General features: G+C 42.4%; 1 protein-coding gene across 4 annotated transcripts in view; it reads right to left on the bottom strand.

Annotated features, from left to right (window-relative positions):
* UBE4B (ubiquitination factor E4B) overlaps window positions 1–22078 on the bottom strand; it is a 114217-nt gene that overhangs the window by 81005 nt on the left and 11134 nt on the right. For 2 of the 4 annotated variants that reach the window (XM_036857149.1, XM_036857130.1), the window contains exon 2: window positions 2656–2842. In XM_036857149.1, the coding sequence (XP_036713044.1) occupies window positions 2656–2842 (187 nt within the window). Of the gene's footprint in view, window positions 1–2655; window positions 2843–16764; window positions 17019–22078 lie in introns of those variants that run through there. The other 2 variants (XM_036857144.1, XM_036857138.1) reach the window with 2 other exon arrangements.

Raw genomic sequence — 22078 nt, 5'->3', positions numbered from 1 at the left:
GGTGCAGCCTGCAGTTAGGGCAGGGACAGTTCAAGCCTAACAAGAACTGGCCACACATTCGAGTAGGTGGGTGGAGGCATGATCGAAGCTTAAGGAGGTAAGTTCCCTTCTGCCTGCATCTGTTTTCTCCACGAAATAGGCAGGCAGGCCACCAGCTGAGAGTGTACATGGAGAATGAGGTGTTACAGATTGGAAGAGAAGGTATGAAATAGACTGTGGGAGAGTGAACCAGGAAATACGGTATAACTACCTGCTCGTATTAAGGGTCCACTTGAGTTTGTGATCATGAGTCTGAGATGAGACAGCTAGTATGGTTTTTCTCTAGCCTTATTCCACAGCAAGAGACCAAGAATAGGAGGGGAATGGGATTTAAAACGAGGATCATGGTTTAACCAAGTGAGTAAGACAAAGCGAGAGAGGCCAGAGAGGGAGTGACAGTAGTGACTGATGATGGAATTTCCACAGGGTGAGGGAGGGAAGTGAGAATACGAGGGGAGGAAAAAGCAAAGAAAGTGATGGGTCAATGGACTGTAGCCCCGAGGGAACCCTCAGGACTTGGGCACAGAGGGGTGAGCTAGAAAGCTGAAGGTGGTGATCAGAAAATCACTGAGATTGAAAGATCTAGAATCTGACCATGGCAGTGAGTGGGTGGAGTCAGGTGGAAGAAAAGGTCGCTGAAGGAGAGGAGCTCAAGAAACGGAGAGGTCAGAGTGCTGGAAGCATCATCTGTGTGGCTACTGACATCATCATGAATTAAGACAGAAATGGTATTGGAGAGACAGACAGTGGACAGAACTGTGGGTGGCGGGTCAGAGGATAAGCCACAACAAGCTAGAGGAGTGGGGAATACCGTTTGGTGACACAAGGTTGAAACCGATGTGTTTTTAGGGTGGAGGAAGAATGGTCTAGAAGAAGAAATGAGAACATGACAGAGGAAGAGCACAAATCCAGCAAGAGCCCCAAGGGGAAGGGATGTTCACAGAGCAGAATTCTGCTGGTGACGGAGCAGGAGGATTTCAGAATTTGAGGAGGTGGGGAGGTGGGGTGGGAAAGGTGCATGTAACACACCAGGTAATGATTAGAGCCTGTGAGATGAGGGATGAGGACGTGGGAGACCAGGTGGCTGACATGAGCGGGGATAAGGGGCATGCCGAGATTATTCCTGGTGGTCCCAAAGAGACGCCGTGCTGTGGCTGGGAGGGTGGAGGAGCTTGCCAGGAGCAGGCAGAGTTCTGGGTCTCCTGCCTGACCTTTGCTGATGCAGTGAAATTTTAAGCCCCTCCCCATGCCACTAGCTCTTCCCTGGACAACTTCCAGCATTCCGGGTGGGGTCTGATCACGGTGAGACAAGCAGCCCTGCTGGTAGCACAGCTTCCAAGGAAAAGAAGAAAACACAATTGGAATCCTGAACCCACCTCGTTAGAAGACCATCACGCCTTCTCCAAGCAGTGTACACAGGAAACGTTTCAGGCACAGGCGTAGTTTACTACTAACCGGTGTTTTGGCCTGAACCTCTCTCACTTTTATAATTAACAGATTTTTTTTTTTAAACATCTTTATTGGAGTATAATTGTTTTACAGTGGTGTGTTGATTTCTGCTTTATAACAAAGTGAATCAGTTATACATATGTGGGAGGGAGGGAGATGCAAGAGGGAAGAGATATGGGAACATATGTATAATTAACAGATTTATGTAGACGCATTTATATTTGCATGGGGAGAAGCCTACAATGATGCCTAACAAGAGTTACAGTAACAAACTCTGCAGATACTTTAAATTGACAAGTTATCCTAGACCATGAAGACAGATTATTCCGAGGTGACAAAGGGAGAGTGCATGAAATGACTGCAGAGCTGACAATCATATATTTCATTATTAGGTGATATGATGATCAACGCAGGTCTCTTCGCATCTGCATTTCCCTAATTAAAATCTTAATTATTGAAATAATTATAATGGTAATAATGATTATGTTTGATAGAAAAGTTCACTTAGTGAAAAGACAGATATTTTCAAACATACAGTATGAGTCAATATCAGCATTTCCCACCAAAGATAGTCCTGGATATCAACTATGAGCTCATTAATTATAAAGAAATAAACCTTTACGATAGTTAAACAATTGTCAATGAGACAGATAGAAAACATCACATCAGGGGAACTTTTATACCCTGAAATTTTAGAGAGTTCTATAGCAATGCAGAATGAAGACAAGGAAATCCATAATCAGAGGCTTGTCATTTTGACCATTAGTTCAATCTTGCATTTTCAGATTATTTTATCTTAAAAAAAAAGCATCAACCAAACTCATGAAATCAACAGAACCAAATTTAGTCTTAATCTCCTTGCCATCAGAGATAAAGACCTGATCCTGTTTGAAAAAAAAGATGTAAGTTATAGAAAGGAAAACAAGTAGCTTCAACAGATCACTATCAAAATGAACAGACATTAACAAAACACACTCTAATGATCTTAATCTTTACTGCTTGCAGGATTTTAAAAAGTTGCTGTTCAATTCAGCAATTGTTCAATTCATTTTACCCTGTTGTTCAATTCATTGTATGTTGTTGTGGAAACGTCACAACTGTAAGGGAAATAGCAAGCTTACAGTTGTGGGAACTATAAATGTGTCCAGGTGTGAAGGTAAGGCTTACCTGATGCACCTATGGGGGAGGTAGCTGGGGTCATGTTGTGGACATTGAGACCAAGACTCTGGGACGGGCCTGGGGCTGATGCTGCTATAGGAGGCCCCGGAGGGTTCTCCCTCTGGGGAGAGGTGAGCGGGGTGGTTGGCTGGGAGGTCTGTCCACCAGCAAGTCGTGCGAGGCGCCTCCGTCGGATCTACAATGAGAGCAAAAGGGCATTTGATAACTAAACAGCAGAAACACAATTCTGCCAAAGAATAACAACATTAACGTTATCAATAAGCATACCAGAGCTGAACAACTAAATATGCCTTGAGAAAAAAGTACTCATTCGAGACAAGTGATAACTCTGTGTACCAGTATTTTCATAAGCTACCACCTCACATTTTAGAAACTGAATCTTTTTTTTTTTTTTTTTTTTTTTTTGGCCACACCACACAGCTTGTGGGATCTTAGCTCCCTGATCAAGGACTGAACCCAGGCCCTCGGCAGTGAGAGCTCAGAGTCCTAACCACTGGACCACCAGGGAAGTCCCTAAAACCTGCATCTTAATCACCTTACCACCTCTGTTTATTGAATCTTCTTGAGTGACACTGTGAATTTATAATAAAATTTATAATAAGCATACAACACTTTTGAACACACTAAAGCTTGTTGTTATTGTAATAAAACTACATAAATTTGGTCATATTAAGTAGGTAGGATATGAAATAAATTTAAGTCACTAAAACAGTGAAAGTAACAAAAGTTATACTAGGACAAATTTTACTCTCACTTTCAAGAACAAAATGATAAGATTTTTCTTACTTAATTCAATAAAGATATAATCAACAACTTCTTCCTTATAATGACATCTCAGAGTTATCAAGTGATTACAAATATGTACCACAAAATCCCAGTGGATCACAGAAATGTTTTCCCCACATTTTGACAGTCCTTAATTCATAACCAGGCAATAAACTCTGAGCACCTGCCCTCCCAGGCAGTGGGCATACGTAAAAATTACGATAAGGCTTCTGGCCCTAAGTAGGCATCAAAGAAGCAAACCAACTAGGCGGCTCACACTCTTTCCATTACGAGTAAGTTAAATGAAAAAGTTAAATTACGACAAATGCTAACTGGGACGGACCTCGTCTGAACTAAGAATCTATCTGTCATTCTAACATTGTTGGAAATCTGCTCCTTCTATTGTTCAGACAACAAGAACATCCTGATTCTTGACCCCAAAGTTCAGAAGCCCCTCCCTGTCCCCCTGCTGTAAATACATCTATCGATGAATTTATACAAAATCCTGAAGTTGTTTGGTCACAAAAAAAAACTTGTATAAATTATTTACTGTTGTGATTAGATCTACACAAAGTTGTCTTTTCACTGTCTGTGTTTTGTTAACGTGAAATTAAATTGTAGTTATAAGTAAAAGTTGGCTGCCTAGGGAACAATAATTGTATATTCAGTTTAACAGAAATAAAAGAATATGTGTCTTTAAAAAAAAAAAACACCTCACTGAAAGAAGCTAACGAAGTCGTTCTCTCAGGAACACTTCACTGGGGGGTGGGGGGAGAGGGGGACGGACCAGAAACACCACCCCCAACCTGTTTCCAACGCAATTACCAAGCCAGAGACCCAGGGTCTGTGTTCCCAGCTTCTCTGCTGCCCTTCACCTCCTCAAACGCAGACAATTTACCACCAAGTCCTGTTTCTTCCGCTGGAGTCCACCCTCCCTGCTCAGCCCCTCTGCCACCACCCTCTCCAGGCCACCACCCTCTCTCACCAGGACCTCTGCAAAAGCTTCCTAATGGATATGCCTGGGTCCACTCTGGCCTGGTGAGGCCCCATCCGCCTTTCTTTAAACACTTTCAAAGCTTTAGACTTCTGAAATGCAAATCAAAACCACAATGAGCTAATACCTCACACCCATTAGGATGGCTACTATCAAAAAAACAAACAAAAACCCATAAAATAACAACTATTAGCAAGGGTGTAGAGAAACTGGAACCCTTGTACACTGTTGGTGGGAATGTAAAATGGTGCAGCCACTATGGAAAACAGTATGGCAGTTCCTTAAGAAATTAAACATAGAATTACCATTTGATCCAGTAATTCCATTCATAGGTATATACCCAAAAGACCTGAAAGCAGGGACTCGAACATGTATTTGTTTACCCATGTTCACAGTAAAATTATTTCCAAAAGCCAAAAGGTGGAAGCAAGCCAGATGTCTATCAATAGATAAATGGATAAATAAAATGTGCTCTAAACATAAATGGAGTATCATTCAACCTTAAAAAGGAAATTCTGACTGCAACACGATGAGCCCCGAGCACTTTATGCTAAGTGAAATAAGGTAGTCACAAAAAGACAAATACTGTATGATTCCACTTACACGAGGCACCTAGACTAGTCAAATCCATAGAGGCAGAAAGTAGAATGGTGGTTGCCAAGAGCTACGGAGATGTTTTTTTTAATCTAAGTATAGAATAAAATCTTAAATAGTAAGAAAGCATGTATCACCTAGATTCCTCTGCAACCCATTCTCCACACAGCAATCACAGTAATTCTTTAAAAACACAAATCACGAGGCTTCCCTGGTGGCGCAGTGGTGAAGAATCCGCCTGGCAATGCAGGCAACACGCGTTCGAGCCCTGGCCCGGGAAGATCCCACATGCCACGGAGCAACTAAGCCCATGCGCCACAACTACTGAGCCTGCGCTCTAGAGCCCACGAGCCACAACTACCAAGCCCATGCGCCACAACTACTGAGCCTGCGCTCTAGAGCCCACGAGCCACAACTACCAAGCCCATGTGCCACAACTACTGAAGCCTGCGCGCCTACAGCCTGTGCTCCACAACAAGAGAAGCCACCACAATGAGAAGCCCGTGCACTGCAAGGAAGAGTAGCCCCCGCTCACCGAAAACTAGAGAAAGCTGCGCACAGCAATGAAGACCCAACACAGCCAAAAATAAATTAAAAAAAAAAAAAAAGTCAGACATGAAGAAGCAAAGACTGCATGATTCCATTTTGATAAATTTCAAAAAACAAGAAAAACTAAACTGTAACATTAGTCAGGATAGTGGTTACCTTTGGCAGGGGGTGCGGGGGTACAGGGAGAATGGCTGGGGGAGGCGTGAGCGGGCGTCTCCGGCACCGGTAATGGTCTTTTGTCTTTTTTAATGAGATGCTCGTTTCACAGGTGTGTCCACTCTGTGACAATTCATTGGGTTGTACACTTACAACTATGGGTAGCGAGTTCATGGGTGTTCATCATATTACTCTTCATAACTTATGTGTTAAATATAGTCTTTTACATGTTTCAAACAGGATATAATTTTAAAAAATAAATCCTACTTATCCCTCAAGGCCCACTGGAAATGCTACAGTCTTTGTGAGGATTCTCCATTTTTTTTAATTTAGTGTAAGTTAAAATACCTTACACAAACACTGTGCTTACTACCTGATACTGAAATTAAGGCAGTATTTTCATTTTTAAATGTATTTGTGTATACACACCAGTACAACAGAAGAGACTTTAAATTTTCAAGGAAACCAGCATTTGGGGATTTGCTAGAAGTTAAGTTTCATTAATTTAGAGGCAGCTAAACTTAAGAGCCCGTGCTTGACTTGAAATTCAAATGCAACCTTTACTACTAACTCACTGCCTAGGTAGGCTCAAGACAAGTCACCTGACCTCTCGGGGCTTCCAGTTCCGAATCTGTACAATGGGGATAAACAGTGCCTTCCTCAGAGAATTGTGAGAAAACTACCACTTTGCCCTGTTCTCTAATTCATTTTATGCTCACGGCTCTTACCTGACCTACTACATATGTGATGTTTCTTTTTTTTTTTTTTAATTAATTAATTTATTTATTTTTAGCTGCATTGGGTCTTTGTTGCTGTGCGTTGCTGGGCTTTCTCTAGTTGCGGCGAGCGGGGGCTACTCTTCGTTGTGGTGCGCAGGCTTCTCATTGCGGTGGTTTCTCTTTTTGCGGAGCACGGGCTCTAGGCACGTGGGCTTCAGTAGTTGTGACACGCGGGCTCAGTAGCTGTGGCTCGCGGGCTCTAGAGCGCAGGCTCAGTAGTCGTGGCACATGGGCTTAGTTGCTCCGCGGCACGTGGGATCTTCCCGGACCAGGGCTCGAACCCGTGCCCCCTGCATTGGCAGGCGGATTCTTAACCAGTGCGCCACCAGGGAAGCCCTGTGATGTTTCTTTGTGTGTTGCGTGTTCACCATCCCCCTACTCTAAGTTTCTTCAGGCCCGGGCTTTTCTCAGTTTTTTCTCTGATGGCTCATCCGTGCCTAGAAGAGTGCCTGGCACATAGTAGGTGCTCTTTAAATATTTGCTGAATGAATTAAAGAATAAATGCAAACTATCAGAAAATGCATTGCACATAAAATTTACTGTTTAGGGAATGATAATATTACCTTTGAAAAAGCACACACATTGCTTTTGAAAAAAATATGAAGCCACTTCAAATCTGGGTGCCAAGTTAAGCCTGAGATGTTACATTCAGATGTCCTCCTCAGTGATATAAACATAGAATAAATGTCCTGACTCACTGCAATACGGGCTTGAAGGAAATTTTCCAAGAAGAAAGATTTCCACCGTGCTGGTACTCCCCAATCCCTCCCCACCACCACTCCACAAACACAGGTTTAAAAAAAAAGAAGAATCAAGACTTTGTGAAATATACTGTGGACCAGGAAGAGAGATGGAGGAGTGGAGTAAGGAAAGAGACAGGTCCACGCATAACATGAGCTGGTAGGAGGAGACTGGCAGAACCTGTCCTGACCCCCCATCTTAAAAACCTGCTGGGAAGGGAAGAAACAGCCATGGATGGGGCAGTGCTCTGGGCGGCCCCGCTGCAATGCTCTCAGTAGAAGACAGTGCCCTTCAGTGGACTGACCACTTTCCACCATGGTGGTGGCTTTGAACCAGCTTAGCAGCCTGAGGACGCTGGGAATTTCTGGACTGGAGAATCCCAAGAGAATGGCTTTGAGCAATCGCAGGTATGAAGGCTTACCTAATTAATTTGACTAAGAGACGTGACCTCACTTTCATCACAAGCAGAACGTATGAGACACAAACTAAAAATAGTCCCGACACACCAAAATATTATTAAACGTTTTTCTCTTTGCCTACTCTATACATAAGCAGGTAAGACTGGTAGAATGTCTTTTAAGTTAAGCGGAAGTCCTTTTTAAAAGAACTGTCTTCCTAGATGTCACAGAGAGAAAAAAACCAAGAGCATAAAAAAGGAACTTCCAATTCCTCAACTTACGTCCTAACCACAACTCAAACCCAAACATACTGATCATGAAATCTCATTCCTAGAGTTTTTCTTGTCTTGACTGTTTCAGTTCTTATTTCACAAACGACATTAAAATAGGGGTTTCCCGGGAATTCCCTGACGGTCCAGTGGTTAGGACTCAGTGCTTTCACTGCTGTGGGGGCCTGGGTTCCACTGCAGGGGGCACGGGTTCAATCCTTGGTCGGGGAACTAAGATCCTGCAAGCCACGTGGCGCAGCCGAAAAAATAATAATAGAATTTTAAAAGGATAAAAAATAAATAAAACAGAGGTTTCCCTGGAACTGTTTTATCTTGATGCAGCATTTCCTACCCTCAAGTTTCTGACTAACTAAAAATAAATTCAAAACAGCCTCTGTTCAAAACAGCTAGGGCCATTGTGGTGACATGAGGCAGAAGCTAAGACAGGATGGGCCAAATTGCTCCTCCTATTTTTAGCGTTTGTGTGGGGAAAAATAAATCCAAAAGACCTTGTTTTAAATTTAGTAAACAGTCATTCTACAAAAGCATTTTACTTTTCCAAATTATTAAATTCTAAAATATTAAATTCCAACATAAAGAAAAACACTTTCAAATATTTACTCTTTGGGATGGTGTCCTTCTAGAGATATCTCCTGTTTTGATTATCATTGTAGGTTTTATTTTCTTTTTTAATAGCTGGTCACATCTAAAAGTTATAAAATGCTATGACAATTTCACAATATGCCTATATCTAAGCCCAACAATATATCTCAAAGTAAATACATTCAAATCTGAACACCGCAGCTCTGTGATCTAAAATTCACAAGTTTCCTTTTTAAAATTCACAATTTTAAATTAATTTTCACTTAAAGCTCCAAAAGTCTTGTCACTTAAATCCCCCCCACTTAAAAAGAATATATTAAACTCAGTCTATCACTGTCACCCTATATACATGAGGCCAAAAATATGAAAAAATGCTTTTTCTTTAAATCCTAACATTATAGCAAGAAGTGACTTAAGAATTTAAGTCAAAGATTTCAACTGAACACAAGTAAATGTCTCCTTACTTCTCAATACAATCCTATCATCTCCTCTCCTGCAAAGAGGAAGTGAATATGGCACTCAGATAATAAAGTTTTCTAGGTTAGTCACTGACAATGATTGATACTTTGGGAGGCTGCTGCAAACTCTAAGACAAAAGAATAATTAACATTAACATCATTAACATGAACCAAACCCTTATCATGTGTCACATGCTGGTTCTAAGAGCTTCACGTATATAAACTTAGTTAATAATCCAAAGAGACGGTACATTTATTTTCCCATTTTACAGATGAGAAAGCTGAACTCAGAGAGGCTAAGTGACTTGCTCAAGGTCACACAGCTAGAAAGCCAAAGAGTAGCCAGTCTAACTCCAGAGGGTACACTCTTACCCAAACCCCATTGATCTTTTACAGAAGAAAACCCCCTCTGAAGCTGCAGCGTCTTGCAGATGGAGGCAGCCTTACCTCCCTGATGACACGGTGCTTGTCCATTATCAGTTACGAATAAAGGAATGTATGCATAGAATGTTGGTGTTTCAGATACTGTATTTATATTCTAACAACATTAGAATATTAGTAAACTCCCTCTTTGATGACTGTGTATTCTGAAACAAAGAATACTTCCATTCTCTGGTTTAAAATAGAGTATTGATAAATGAAACAGGAAAAAAATGACACTTTATGAACATAATCTTGCCCCCCAAATTCAGTCCTTTGTTGGTTTTTTTGTCTACTTTGCACTAGCCACGGTAGCAGGCACTAAAAGTAAGACAACACTGGGGTCATAAGTTCTATCCTTAAGGATTTCCAGATCCACTGGAGAAAGACATACAAGAAAATCAAAAATTATGATACAGCAAAATAAGGTCTGCACAAGATATAATGAGAGTAGAAAAGACACAAAGGAGAAGGATGCAACTCTTCTCTTTTTTTAATAAATTAATTTTATGTATTTATTTTTGGCTGCATTGGGTCTTCTTTGCTGTGCGCGGGCTTTCTCTAGTTGCAGCGAGCGGGGGCTACTCTTTGTTGCGGTGCACGGGCTTCTCACTGCGGGGGCTTCTCTTGTGGAGCACGGGCTCTAGGCACGCGGGCTTCAGTAGTTGTGGAACGTGCGCTCAGTAGCTGTGGCTCGCAGGCTCTAGAGCGCAGGCTCAGTAGTTGTGGCACACGGGCTTAGTTGCTCCGCGGCATGTGGGATCTTCCCGGACCAGGGCTTGAACCCGTGTCCCCTGCATTGGCAGGTGGATTCTTTTTTTTTTTTTTTTTTAATAAATTTATTTATTTATTTATTTATTTATGGCTGTGTTGGATCTTCGTTTCTGTGCGAGGGCTTTCTCTAGTTGCGGCAAGCGGGGGCCACTCTTCATTGTGGTGCGCGGGCCTCTCACTATCGCGGCCTCTCTTGTTGCGGAGCACAGGCTCCAGACGCGCAGGCTCAGTAACTGTGGCTCACGGGCCTAGTCGCTCCGCGGCATGTGGGATCTTCCCAGACCAGGGCTCGAACCCGTGTTCCCTGCATTGGCAGGCAGATTCTCAACCACTGCGCCACCAGAGAAGCCCGGCAGGCGGATTCTTAACCCCTGCGCCACCTGGGAAGTCCCCTCTTCTCCTTTGATAATGGATGTTTGGGGCATCCATTATCACTTCATAGGGAGGTTACACATACACACATACATATATAATACATACATACATACGGAGCTTAGTCATGCCGTATCTTTTAAAGAAAACAATGTGTTTCCTATTCATTTCGATATCTCCTGCTCTTAAAAGGTATATTTTTATGTTATATGTATTTTACCACAGTATTTTTTTTAATTGAATTGAAAAAGCAGGTTGCAAAAGGGCACAAACACACACTGTGATTCCATTTGGGTATACTTACATTACAATAGGTATTAGTGCAAATGAAAATGGCAATGATTCATAATAAATTTCTATTTTTGCCCATCTTCCTTCTCCTTTCACACAATTTCTGACGAAGAGAATGAAACTATTATTATGTCCTACTATGTCTATAAAATCTGAAAACATTCAGATGCAAGTGCTGCTCTGCTCCAAATCGTCCTCACTCCAAGGACCCAGGATGACAAAGTAGCCTCTACAGGGAACACTCCCACTTGTCAAGGCAAACGGAGAGGGGCGTGCACACTGGGTACAGGCCCAGAAGGGACCTATTCATTTCTGCTCACATCTCATTGGCCCAAACAAGTCACATGGCCACGCCTACAGCCAGCGGGGCTGAGAAGCATAACCTTCCGCCAGGAAGGGGCAGGGGATATCTTGACAGTAAAACAGTCTAGTGCAGCAGAGGCTCTTTTTTCTTCAGCAACACACTGCCCAGGTGTTAGGGGTCACTTCCTGTACTGCTGCCTCTTTCTCCCTAGCACATTCCTCTCTAAGACAACTGCCCAGCATCCCCTCCTCAGGTCTTTGCTCAAATGCTACCTTCTCAGTGAGGCCTTCCCTGGCCACCTCCTGTCCCCCATCTCTGCTTTATGGTTCTCTGTACTTTCAAACAGTTCAGTCAAAACCAACATGTAGGTTTACGTACGTATGTTTACCTGCACATACACACACACACACTTACATACTAAGTGAATACGGAAAAAGGCAACGCTAACACACGATGATTCCATCCAGGTGACTCGATCAATCTTTCTGCAGATTTGAACATTTTCAGAATAAAAACTTGAGAGAAAACATTACACCTACCAGCCCACCCGGCTTGGCTTTTCTCTAGCTGTGTTCAGCTGCACACAGTAGGCATGAAGTTGGAGCAGCCAGGGTTGCCCATGAGTATGAGACAGTGAGACAGAGGGAAGGTAATGCACAGTGTGTACAAGGGGCGATTACAATGAAGCACGAACCCAAGACAAAGGAAGCCCTGGCAGCGTTCGGATTCCAGGTTCCAGTTCCTTCCCGTGACCCAGCTATCTTTCTGTCCCTGGGTTCAGAAGGAGGACCCCTGTTATCCTTAAAATAAATCCCATTTTTTGCTTAAGCTGGATAAGCTGCTGTATTACTTACTGTGTACATGTTTATAAATACTCAATTCCCCAAAGACATGATCAATAGTTCGTGCACAGAATAACACCTGGCTTTTTTCACTATTAGGTTTTCAGGACTCAAAATCACTTTCGCTAACTATAGTAAGTCATTTCTGAATCAGCCCAAAGAGTAATTTTGAAAATCAAGCAACATACAAATTTTACAACATAACAAACACGCTGTGCATATTACCTGACTAGAGTTTCTTCCTCAGCACAGGCAGGACTCAGCAAGCAAAGGGACACAGAGGAGCACTGGCAAAGGTGGGGAGGCTTTGTGAGAACACACAGTGTTTAGGGAATTCTGGGTTGCTTGTTAAGGATGCATGTGAATGGCCAAAGCAAGACACAAGGCAGGAAAGACAGGCTGGGGCAAGCCCATGGTGAGCTCTGAATACCATCTGAAGACTGAAGTTTTTCAGGACGGCAAGGAAGAGATTTTGAAGGAGTGACTGGGTCAGATTTATCTTTTAAAACACATCACTCTAGTTACCATGCGGAGAATGGACTCAGGCAGGACAAATCAAGCCTGGGCAAGGGGGACGCTGCAAGGGACAGTTCCAGGGATATTTAATGTGTATAATCAACAGAATTCAGTCATTATTTTGGAAGTGAGATGTGAGGAAGGGTGGAGAGTCTAGATTTCGGGCCAGGATACCTAAGTGGATGGTAAAATTCCTAAAACTGAGAATACAGAGGGAGGAGTTTTTAAGAAGAGAAGATGAGTTATGATTAGACTACTGGGTATCAGATGCCTGTAAGAATATCCAAACAGAAATGCCCTATAGGCAGCTGACATTTGTTTTATTTATGGTTATCATTTCCTTGTTCTAACAAGGATTGAAAAATGATTAACAAAAAAACACATTAAAATACATTTTTAATTTAACTTAACCAAATTAAGTTAAAATCAAATATTGATAGATGAGGAAACTAGGACAGAAATAAGATGATGACAGAAAGAATCAGATAAAGCCAGAAGGGAGATTAGTACACATTACGCATGTAGTTTACCAACACAGTGAGTGACAACACACATCACATATTCAGTATTGGCAGACGCTAATGCCAAAATATGATTCAGAGAAAGCAATCAATTTTAGAGTGGCCCAAATGAGGAAGGAGGGCCTTGCCTCACCTTTGTGGCGTGGCTTGATTTTAGGATCGACTTTAGAGTACTAAGGGCAGGGATTCAAAACCTGAGGGTCACGAGGATCTCCAGTTTTCATAAGATTTGTAAAGAGGTCCCTGACTCAAAACAGATTAAAAATCACTCTCTCAGGGAATGAATGGGCTGCGTATCCTTCACTCGATCCCCCATAAACATGTGCCCTCAACAGAACTCCTGGTGAGCACTGAGCTGAAGCAAGTTTTAGTGGCCCTCCAGTGATACCCCAAAGCAGAGCCATGTGTAGAAGTGTAGCTGCTGAGAAGACACGCACCCTCACTGTCCGCCAGGCTGGGGCAGCTGGGAGATTTGGGTCCAGATCGCAAGCAGGAGATATGAACTTGCAGGGCATCAGTACCACTATTTACATAGTAGATAACTCTAGGTACCAGAGCAGAAATTTGCTATCTAGTTCACATCCATCTCCTGAGGACTGCAGAATCGAGCATGGACCACAGGAGCACTAAATAAGTACCTGGAGAATAAATAAGTGAAGGCCCAGTAAAAGGGTATTCATTCGTGCAGGCATTCATGCATTCAACAGATATACCTTGAAGGTAGGGAATGAAGGGATTCGAGAGTAGAATCCTGAGAAACATCATCATTTAAGGTATACAGGAAAGAGCGGTCTGTGATGGAGACAGAAAAGAAAGAAAGAAATCAAGAAAAGCTGTATCCCCATGATATCCAAAGGAAGAGACTTTGAAAAAAAGAAGTAGTCACCATGGTCAAAATCCAAAGAGAGGTTAAATAACACATTCTGAAAAGTGCCAAGGGATTTGTCAATCAGGTGGTCTTAGCAAGAGCACTCTAAGTGGAAAGATGAAGGAAAAAGCCTCCCCAAAAAGCACAGGGAAGGAGGGGGGACTGAAAAATGAGTGGGGATAGGAGATCTACCCTTGTAAGAGCCTAGTCTGTGAAAGTAGAGCCAAGGGATCAAGTGACAGCAAGAGGGGAATGCAGGACTAGAGGTGGCACCTTGTTTTTCGAACCAGAGTGAACTGGACATTTTTTTAATCAAAACTTGTAATGTTCAAGAGGGAGGACGCCACCAGATAGAGCAGAGGTACAAAGGTAGGAAACAGCAGAGTATGCGAAGTATATACACACTGAGAAAATCCGGGAAGGTAATCTCCCCCCCCACCCAAATTAACAATGGTTCTCTCTGGATAACAGGTTTACAGGTAATTCTTGCTTTTCCCTTTATTCCTGATTATGGAAGTCTTCGACAATGAATCATGCAGAATTCAGTGAATCCATACTACTGAATTTATAATTAGAAAAAAATAATTTTAAACGAAGAGGGTAGGTTAGAAAATTTTCTAAAATCAATTTCCAAAAATCTATGACTCTAAAGGGACAAAAAAAAAATCATTATGTTAGAAGATTTAGTTATGGGGGGAAAATACCTAACCTAGAAAAAAATAGTGGAAGAAAGTATATACACCAAAATGTAAACTAACAGGTATCCCTGGATGGTGAGACTCTGAACAAAGATTTTGCTTCTACCGTCTGTTTCCTATTTTTATTTTTGCCTCATAATACAATGAACCTAAAGTACATTTAATTGTAGAATTTGCAGTTCTCTACCCTTCCTTTAATAGCAAGTCATAAAAGGGAGGTATCAGAAGAAAGGAACAGACAGCTGGTCGCATTCCTGTGACTGTGCACCGTGAGTTGTAACACATGAATTTAACAGTTCAACGAGCCCAGATCCCATACTCCAAATAAAGGACCAAGCCCTCCAATCAGCTGAAACCTGCCACAGGACACACAGAGCACAGTAGAGAGAGACAAGAGTAGACCAGCAATGTCACCTCTGCAATCTGTTTTCCAATCATTTTCTGCTTCACTTTCCAGATTACCCAGCCAACTCAAGAAATGTTTACTCAAAGCTACAAGAAGCCTGCTTTCTCTGCTGCATTTCCTCTCCAAAGGATAAGATGACCATGTTCACGACTGACTCCCAAATCAAAACCTTAAAGCATCAGTGCTTTTCCCAAACACTCCTCCCCAGCCCGAACGTGTCGCATACAGCAGGGGGCCATGGATGCCAGCAGGGCACTCCAGGTGCTCCTGTCTAATTTTAACAGAGCCCCTTTCACTCTCGGAAGAGTCCTGGTTTGGACACGACCATTTTGTGGTCACTCGCTATCCGTCTGGCTGTCCTGCGTTCGGTGTCCCGGGGCCAGTGCCCCGTCTATTCCAGCGCCTGTCTTTACCCACATCCACTCAGCTGCCTGCCAGGCTCCCCTTCCCTTCCCTGCGAAAGGAATGCAGACAAGGTAAGTTATCTGACTTCCTCCATGAGTACTTTTCTAGTTGAGTAAATCTCTCAAAAATAAAGCACAGGGCTTCCCTGGTGGCGCAGTGGTTGAGAATCTGCCTGCTAATGCAGGGTACACGGGTTCGAGCCCTGGTCTGGGAGGATCCCACATGCCGCGGAGCGACTGGGCCCGTGAACCACAACTACTGAGCCTGCGCGTCTGGAGCCTGTGCTCCGCAACAAGAGAGGCCCCGATAGTGAGAGGCCCGCGCACCACGATGAAGAGTGGCCCCCGCTCTCCGCAACTAGAGAAAGCCCTCGCACAGAAACGAAGACCCAACACAGCCAAAAAATAAATTAAAAAAATAAATAAATAAATAAAAATAAAGCACAAAATTCTTACAGAGGCCAAGTTCCAGCAGTCACTGGCAAAATACACAATTTTCAAACTAACTGTCTTTTGAACTCTACTACCCTGGCTGCTTTACCATAGGACACTCACACCTACGTAACTAGCCTAACCCCACAGTCTGGCTCATGACAAAGAAATGATTTTATTGTCATTAGAAAAGAGACTATAAACTGTTTTGTCTCAGGGAGAAAAAAGGTTTGACCCTTAGTAATTCTCCAATGCCAGGCAGTGATTACATGGTTTTTCATTACATGGAGTTTTATAAAGTCCAACAAAAATGACTGATGTCAATATTTTCTGCATCTGATCAATAGTATGGGGAACCCTGGGTATGTGTTAGATATGTGCCTCAGCACGTTCCGCCAGAGGCCGAGGGCTAAGAACCAAAGGCATAACCTGCCTGATTATCCAACGTACTTTCTTGAGTCACCCTGTAACACTGAAAATATTAATTAATAGTATTACTTCAAATTAAAATAATTAACGGCTTATAACAATACTTATTCTAGACTCTTCATCAACATTTGATATTAGAGCAATTTTTTTTAAAAAGCATTCCGCTTGAAAGTAAAACACGGGGGAAAAAAATGAGAAAGTAAAACGAGAGACCGAGCGCAGTGGGTGAGCGATTTGCTGCTCCAGGCCCCGTCTTCACAGCCTTCAAAGGGACGAGCTCTCCTGGGGCCAGCTCTGGGTCAAAATCCCAGCTGTACCCACTTCCGGCCGTGTTACCTCTCTGGGTCTTGGTTTCCCCATTTGGAAGCAGGTGATGATATAAATATCACTCACCTTGCAAGACAGTCATCAGAGATAAAGGTAACGCAACGCATTACCTGGGCTGGTCTCTCTTTATGGGCGTATGGCCTACCTCCCCGCAGCGCCGCACAAGGAGAGCAGGGACCTGACCTACCGTGCTCACCGCCACAGCCCAAGCAACGACAGCAACGCCTACAGCAGAGACCACTCGGTAGATATCTTCTGAACAAACCAAGCGCCCACCTGACACACAGTAAACAGTCATTGTTTTTTTGTAGCTTCAGCCTTCAAGTTTCTGCCATCCTTTTGTTCTGTCCACCTCCCTTTTAGGCTCAGACGCCGTTTTCCTTTGGCTCAGGGCTCTGTTTCACCCAAACGGTATGAATAAACAGCACAGCTACATCAGATCTGTGAAAAACATCGGATCTATTAGCTGACTATGAAACTAGGAGAAACCACTAGAATCAAGAGCCTAACATTATACGGCAGAGAAACATCCTGAGGGTAGGATCATTTTAACTAGATGTGATTTTTTAAAAATGATTCTTACAGGGCTTCCCTGGTGGCCCTTAGATAGACGAGATGAGCCTATAGACCAAATAGCAGCTACTTCTGACGCTCTCTCACAGAATGGTCCCTGGTCACTTAAGAATGATCGAGTGAAACAGGCAATATTAAACATTTTAAAGAATTTCCTGAAGCCCAGCTATGTGGAAAGAGTTTTTTAAATTGACTCACAAAATAATTATTGCTGAAACAAAAGTGTAAATTCTTCTGGGGCAGGGTTCGTGCGTTTTCTCTAATCTCTACCAAAGTTCTACATTCACACCAACTCTGAACACTCCAAAGCCAATATTCTAGCACATCTATATAGCAGGGTTGGGGAAAGCGGGCTCTTTCAGAGGGAGAAAACACTGACTTCTGGCCATTTCCTGTCCATCATATTCTTGATATGAATAAAGGTTTCCTTCCTAACATGGATCATTAATGTTTAAGTTCCTCCTACAGGTTAAGCATCATCCCAGATGCCACTCAGCCCTTTTTAAAAACAGAAATGGCAATACTTTCATATAACCATCTCGTTCCAGTACGGGTCAATGTGCTTTGTTACCTGTCCACATTAACATCAAGAAAGACAAAGAGGGACTTCCCTGGTGGCGCAGCGGTTGAGGATCCACCTGCCAACGCAGGGGACGCGGGTTTGAGCCCTGGTCCAGGAAGATCCCACATGCCATGGAGCAACTAAGCCCGTGCACCACAACTACTGAGCCTGCGCTCTAGAGCCCACTCTAAAGCCACAACTACTGAGCCTGCGTGCCGCAACTACCAAAGCCCGCGTGCCTAGAGCCCGTGCTCCGCAACAAGAGAAGCCAACACAATGAGAAGCCCGCGCACCGCAACAAAGAGTGGCCCCCGCTCGCCACAACTAGAGAAAGCCCACACACAGCAACGAAGACCCAACGCAGCCAAAAATAAATAAATAAATAAACAAATTTACTTTAAAAAAACTTACCATTAAAAAAAAAAAAGACTAAGAGGTGTCTAATGGGACACTTTCACAAGCATATTTTCCACTTGGCATTCACTAAAATTCTCCCACTCACAAGCCATTCTAATCATAACACCTCAAGGCAAAAGACTGCTTTATCCACATTTCCCTAGACCAGAAACCACCAAACTATTTGAGTGTGAGGACATTTATACAAAGTAAAAAAGAACAAACACACAAAAGCCCTTGCAGATGACCAACCCATCTGCCCCAAGTTGGCCTTGAAGGAAAAAAAAATTGGGCACTCCTGTGATGAAACTCCACGGAAATGATGCCTAGTCTGTATTTATCATAACTAAAAGGTTAACTAACATAAAAGTGGAAAGCTAATTAATTAATTAATGTTCACCAAACATAAACATATATATGCTGTCATACAGTAGCATCCTAAAACAAAAATGTCGTAAATGACACTCTAAACATCTACTCTACGTAACTGATGTTCAAAGCTCAAAGGGGCTATACATTTTTTTCTCTGCGTAGATTGAATGTTAACATTTTTTAACTGGCCCACAAAATAATTATTGCTGAAACCAAAGTGTAAATTCCTCTGGCATATCTATATACAGTAAGGTAAAAGACTTTTGCTATTGCTTTTTAGCATTTAAAATTTCTCCTTCATCATGCCTCAAAAATTTTTTTAAATTAACTAATTAATTAAAAAAAAATAAAAGGGACTTCCCTGGCGGCCCAGTGGTTAAGACTCCGCACTTGCACTGCAGGGGACACGGGTTCGATCCCTGGTTGGGGAACTAAAATCCCACATGCGCACGGCGTGGCAAAAAAAAAAAAAACTTTACTACCTGCTTTTTTCTAAATGTTCATATCCCTCGACAGCCTAAACAGGATAATTTTATGGGTAAATTAAATCACACATAAAAAGTTCTACTCAGTAGATTATAAAGGTTGCTACATATTTTTTAATTTTCCACCAATTTTCATTTCCCTCTCAGAAATAAGTTTTTCCCACCAGGACATTCATATATACAGAATTTTTCCATCTCTAACATTAAATATACTTTATTATTATTTTTTTTAAACATTTTTTAAAATTAATTAATTAATTTATTTATTTATTTATTTTTAATTTATTTATTAATTGAGTGATTTTTGGCTGTGTTGGGTCTTCGTTTCTGTGCGAGGGCTTTCTCTAGTTGCGGCAAGCGGGGGCCACTCCTCATCGCGATGCGCGGGCCTCTCACTATCGCGGCCTCTCTTGTTGCGGAGCACAGGCTCCAGACGCGCAGGCTCAGTAGTTGTGGCTCACGGGCCCAGTCGCTCCGCGGCATGTGGGATCCTCCCAGACCAGGGCGCGAACCCGTGTCCCCTGCATTAGCAGGCAGATTCCCAACCACTGCGCCACCAGGGAAGCCCTACTTTATTATTTTTGAAAATGAGAAATCTGTATATGATTATTTTGGGTCAATCATAATACCTGATTGGCCAGCACAAAGAAGTATTTACAGATAAGCACTAATAATATAGAAAACTAGCTGTTGGATAACACTTTTTAATTTAAAAAATTTTTAATTTTAAAACACATGAGTTATAGTTTTAAATGCAACAATTCATAATTCATGAAAACAAGCATTTATACTATAAAAATATGACCAATGTATTTGATAAAATACAAAAGAGGTTTCATTGAGATTGGAGAAATAAGGTATGCAACATGAAAAAGATAATATGGAAGTAAATGCCTCTATGTAAAAATATTGATTAAAAAAAAAAGTGAATCTATTTCATGAAGTTAAATGAGTTATCCAAAGATTCAATATTGTGTATAAGTAGAAACTTGTTAAAAATTTCAAGAAATTCTATTAATGACATGGCATTAGAGTCAGACATATATCAATATTTTTTCCATTAAAACCTGAACATCGGTCTTTGATGAGCTTTCATACGGTTTTCTATAACCTTGGTTCTAACCAAACGCTCCCCAGACATACACCCACCTGTACAGAGAAAGTCAGTGACAAAGCAGGACCAGCTACAGAATCTGTGGGGCCTGGTGCCTAATAAAAATGCAGGGCCTCTTGCTCAAATGTATTAAAAATTTCAAGACAGCAACAGCAGAGCATTCGACCAAGTGTGGGGCACTTCTGACTGCAGGTCACATGTCCGCGAAGCCAGCCCTGGTGACAAGTATAGACAGAGGTCTGACCAAAGACCCTGACCTAATATGACCCTAGAAGAGTGCCTGGCGGATGACAGATGTGCATGATGATTTGTTTGGAAACCCAAGGAGTTCAGCTCCCAAAAAGACCCATAAAAGCAAAGGGCCACCTCATCTAGGCAGAAAATTTAACTAATTACCATGACACTATTACACATCTAGAATCTATACCAAACACTGACAGGGAACAAAGAAACAATGTGCACTGAATACATTTCACAATGTTTAATTAGAAAGTTAATTAAGTCAAGGCCAGACATTCTCAATACTAGGACCCAAAAGAGACCTCTTTGCCCAGCCTGACTACCGTTTTCAAATGATGCTAAAGATACGGCAACTGGTAAGCAGTTCACACAGTGTCATCCCATTCAGAGATTCCCCTTCCCCAGCCCTGCAGGAGGGGACAGTCCCTTCAGAAGACAAAACACATCATCTGACTTGAGCAGACTGAATCACCCCGTGTTTTGGTTTTTGGTCCTGATATGCAGCGTGTTTCTCCTGGGACTCCTCAGGTCTCCTGTCTGCACAGTTCCCTTCCTTTCAAACTTCCTCGCTCCTCCTTCACCCCCTTAGTACATGCAGGCCACCTGATCACTCCAGATTTTAGGAAAAAGGAGCAGGAGGTGTGACAAGTGATAACACTGTGGCTTCACACAAAAGATGGCAGCTGGGTGAGAGGAGACTTTAGGAAGTTTAAGGGGCTGGGGGAGAGGATTCCAACCCAACCTTTCACACAAGCCTCAGCCTATTTGCTACCTTAACAAGTGAGAGACCTCCTTTTACGCTCTCAGCATTGTTACCTGCAAAGGGCTCGTTAGGTGCTATATGAGCACCAACTAAAATTCTAACCATGTAAAACTTAACCCTACTCTGGAAAAGAGAGCTAATATGTACCAGGAAGGGACATACGAGAGCTAATATGTCCCTACATACTCTGCCAGGGCACTGCACTCAGCACTTTATGTATCACTGCAATTAATATGAAGAACAATGCCACGGATAGGTATGCAGACCCTCATTTTACAAGTGAGGAAACCGAGGCTCAGAAAGTACTCTGCCCTGGGTCATCCGATTGGTTGGTCCACCTAAAACCCAGGTTCATCTGACTCTGAATTACAGCTCTGACAATAAGGTTTCTCTCCAGTGCCTACCTTAACCTAACTGATGTAATTTTATGTAGCAACAGCAAAAACAAAACAAAACACTATTGCAGCACAAGAACTGGGAGTCACGGAAAGACACCTTGCAGTCAATTCGTGAACTCCGCAAATATTTACCACGGGGCACCCTGTGTCAAGCCCCGTGCTAAGAGATGGATAAAAAACAGTGAAAACAAGAATTATCAGGGCTTATGCTGCAGTAGGAGATACGCCAAACGAATAGACAATTCCAACCAGTGTGATTAATATCAGGATAGGAGGAGCGATTTTAATGAAACACCTTTTCTGTTCTTCCTATTTCTCCTCAACTCCTCCTTCAGCTTCTGCTGACTCTTATGGTTTAGGAGCGTCTGGGGTTACACAGTTGGCTGTGCTCGATAATCACATGGCAAAACCTTTCAGACCCACAAACACCCACCAATATCAGAGATTTTTTCACCATCTCCAATTTTTCTTCAGTGCTTCTAAAGATTTTACAATCAATTTCAAAAGAGTGAACGTAACAGAGTTTGCCCAGAGTAAGAAATAATTGAAACATTTATCCTCACCACAGATTTTTCTAAATGTCAAAAATTCTGATCAT

Source organism: Balaenoptera musculus, chromosome 1 (assembly GCF_009873245.2).
Source record: "Balaenoptera musculus isolate JJ_BM4_2016_0621 chromosome 1, mBalMus1.pri.v3, whole genome shotgun sequence".
NCBI classification, from domain to species: domain Eukaryota; kingdom Metazoa; phylum Chordata; class Mammalia; order Artiodactyla; family Balaenopteridae; genus Balaenoptera; species Balaenoptera musculus.
This window is presented reverse-complemented; position numbering and strand designations above follow the sequence as displayed.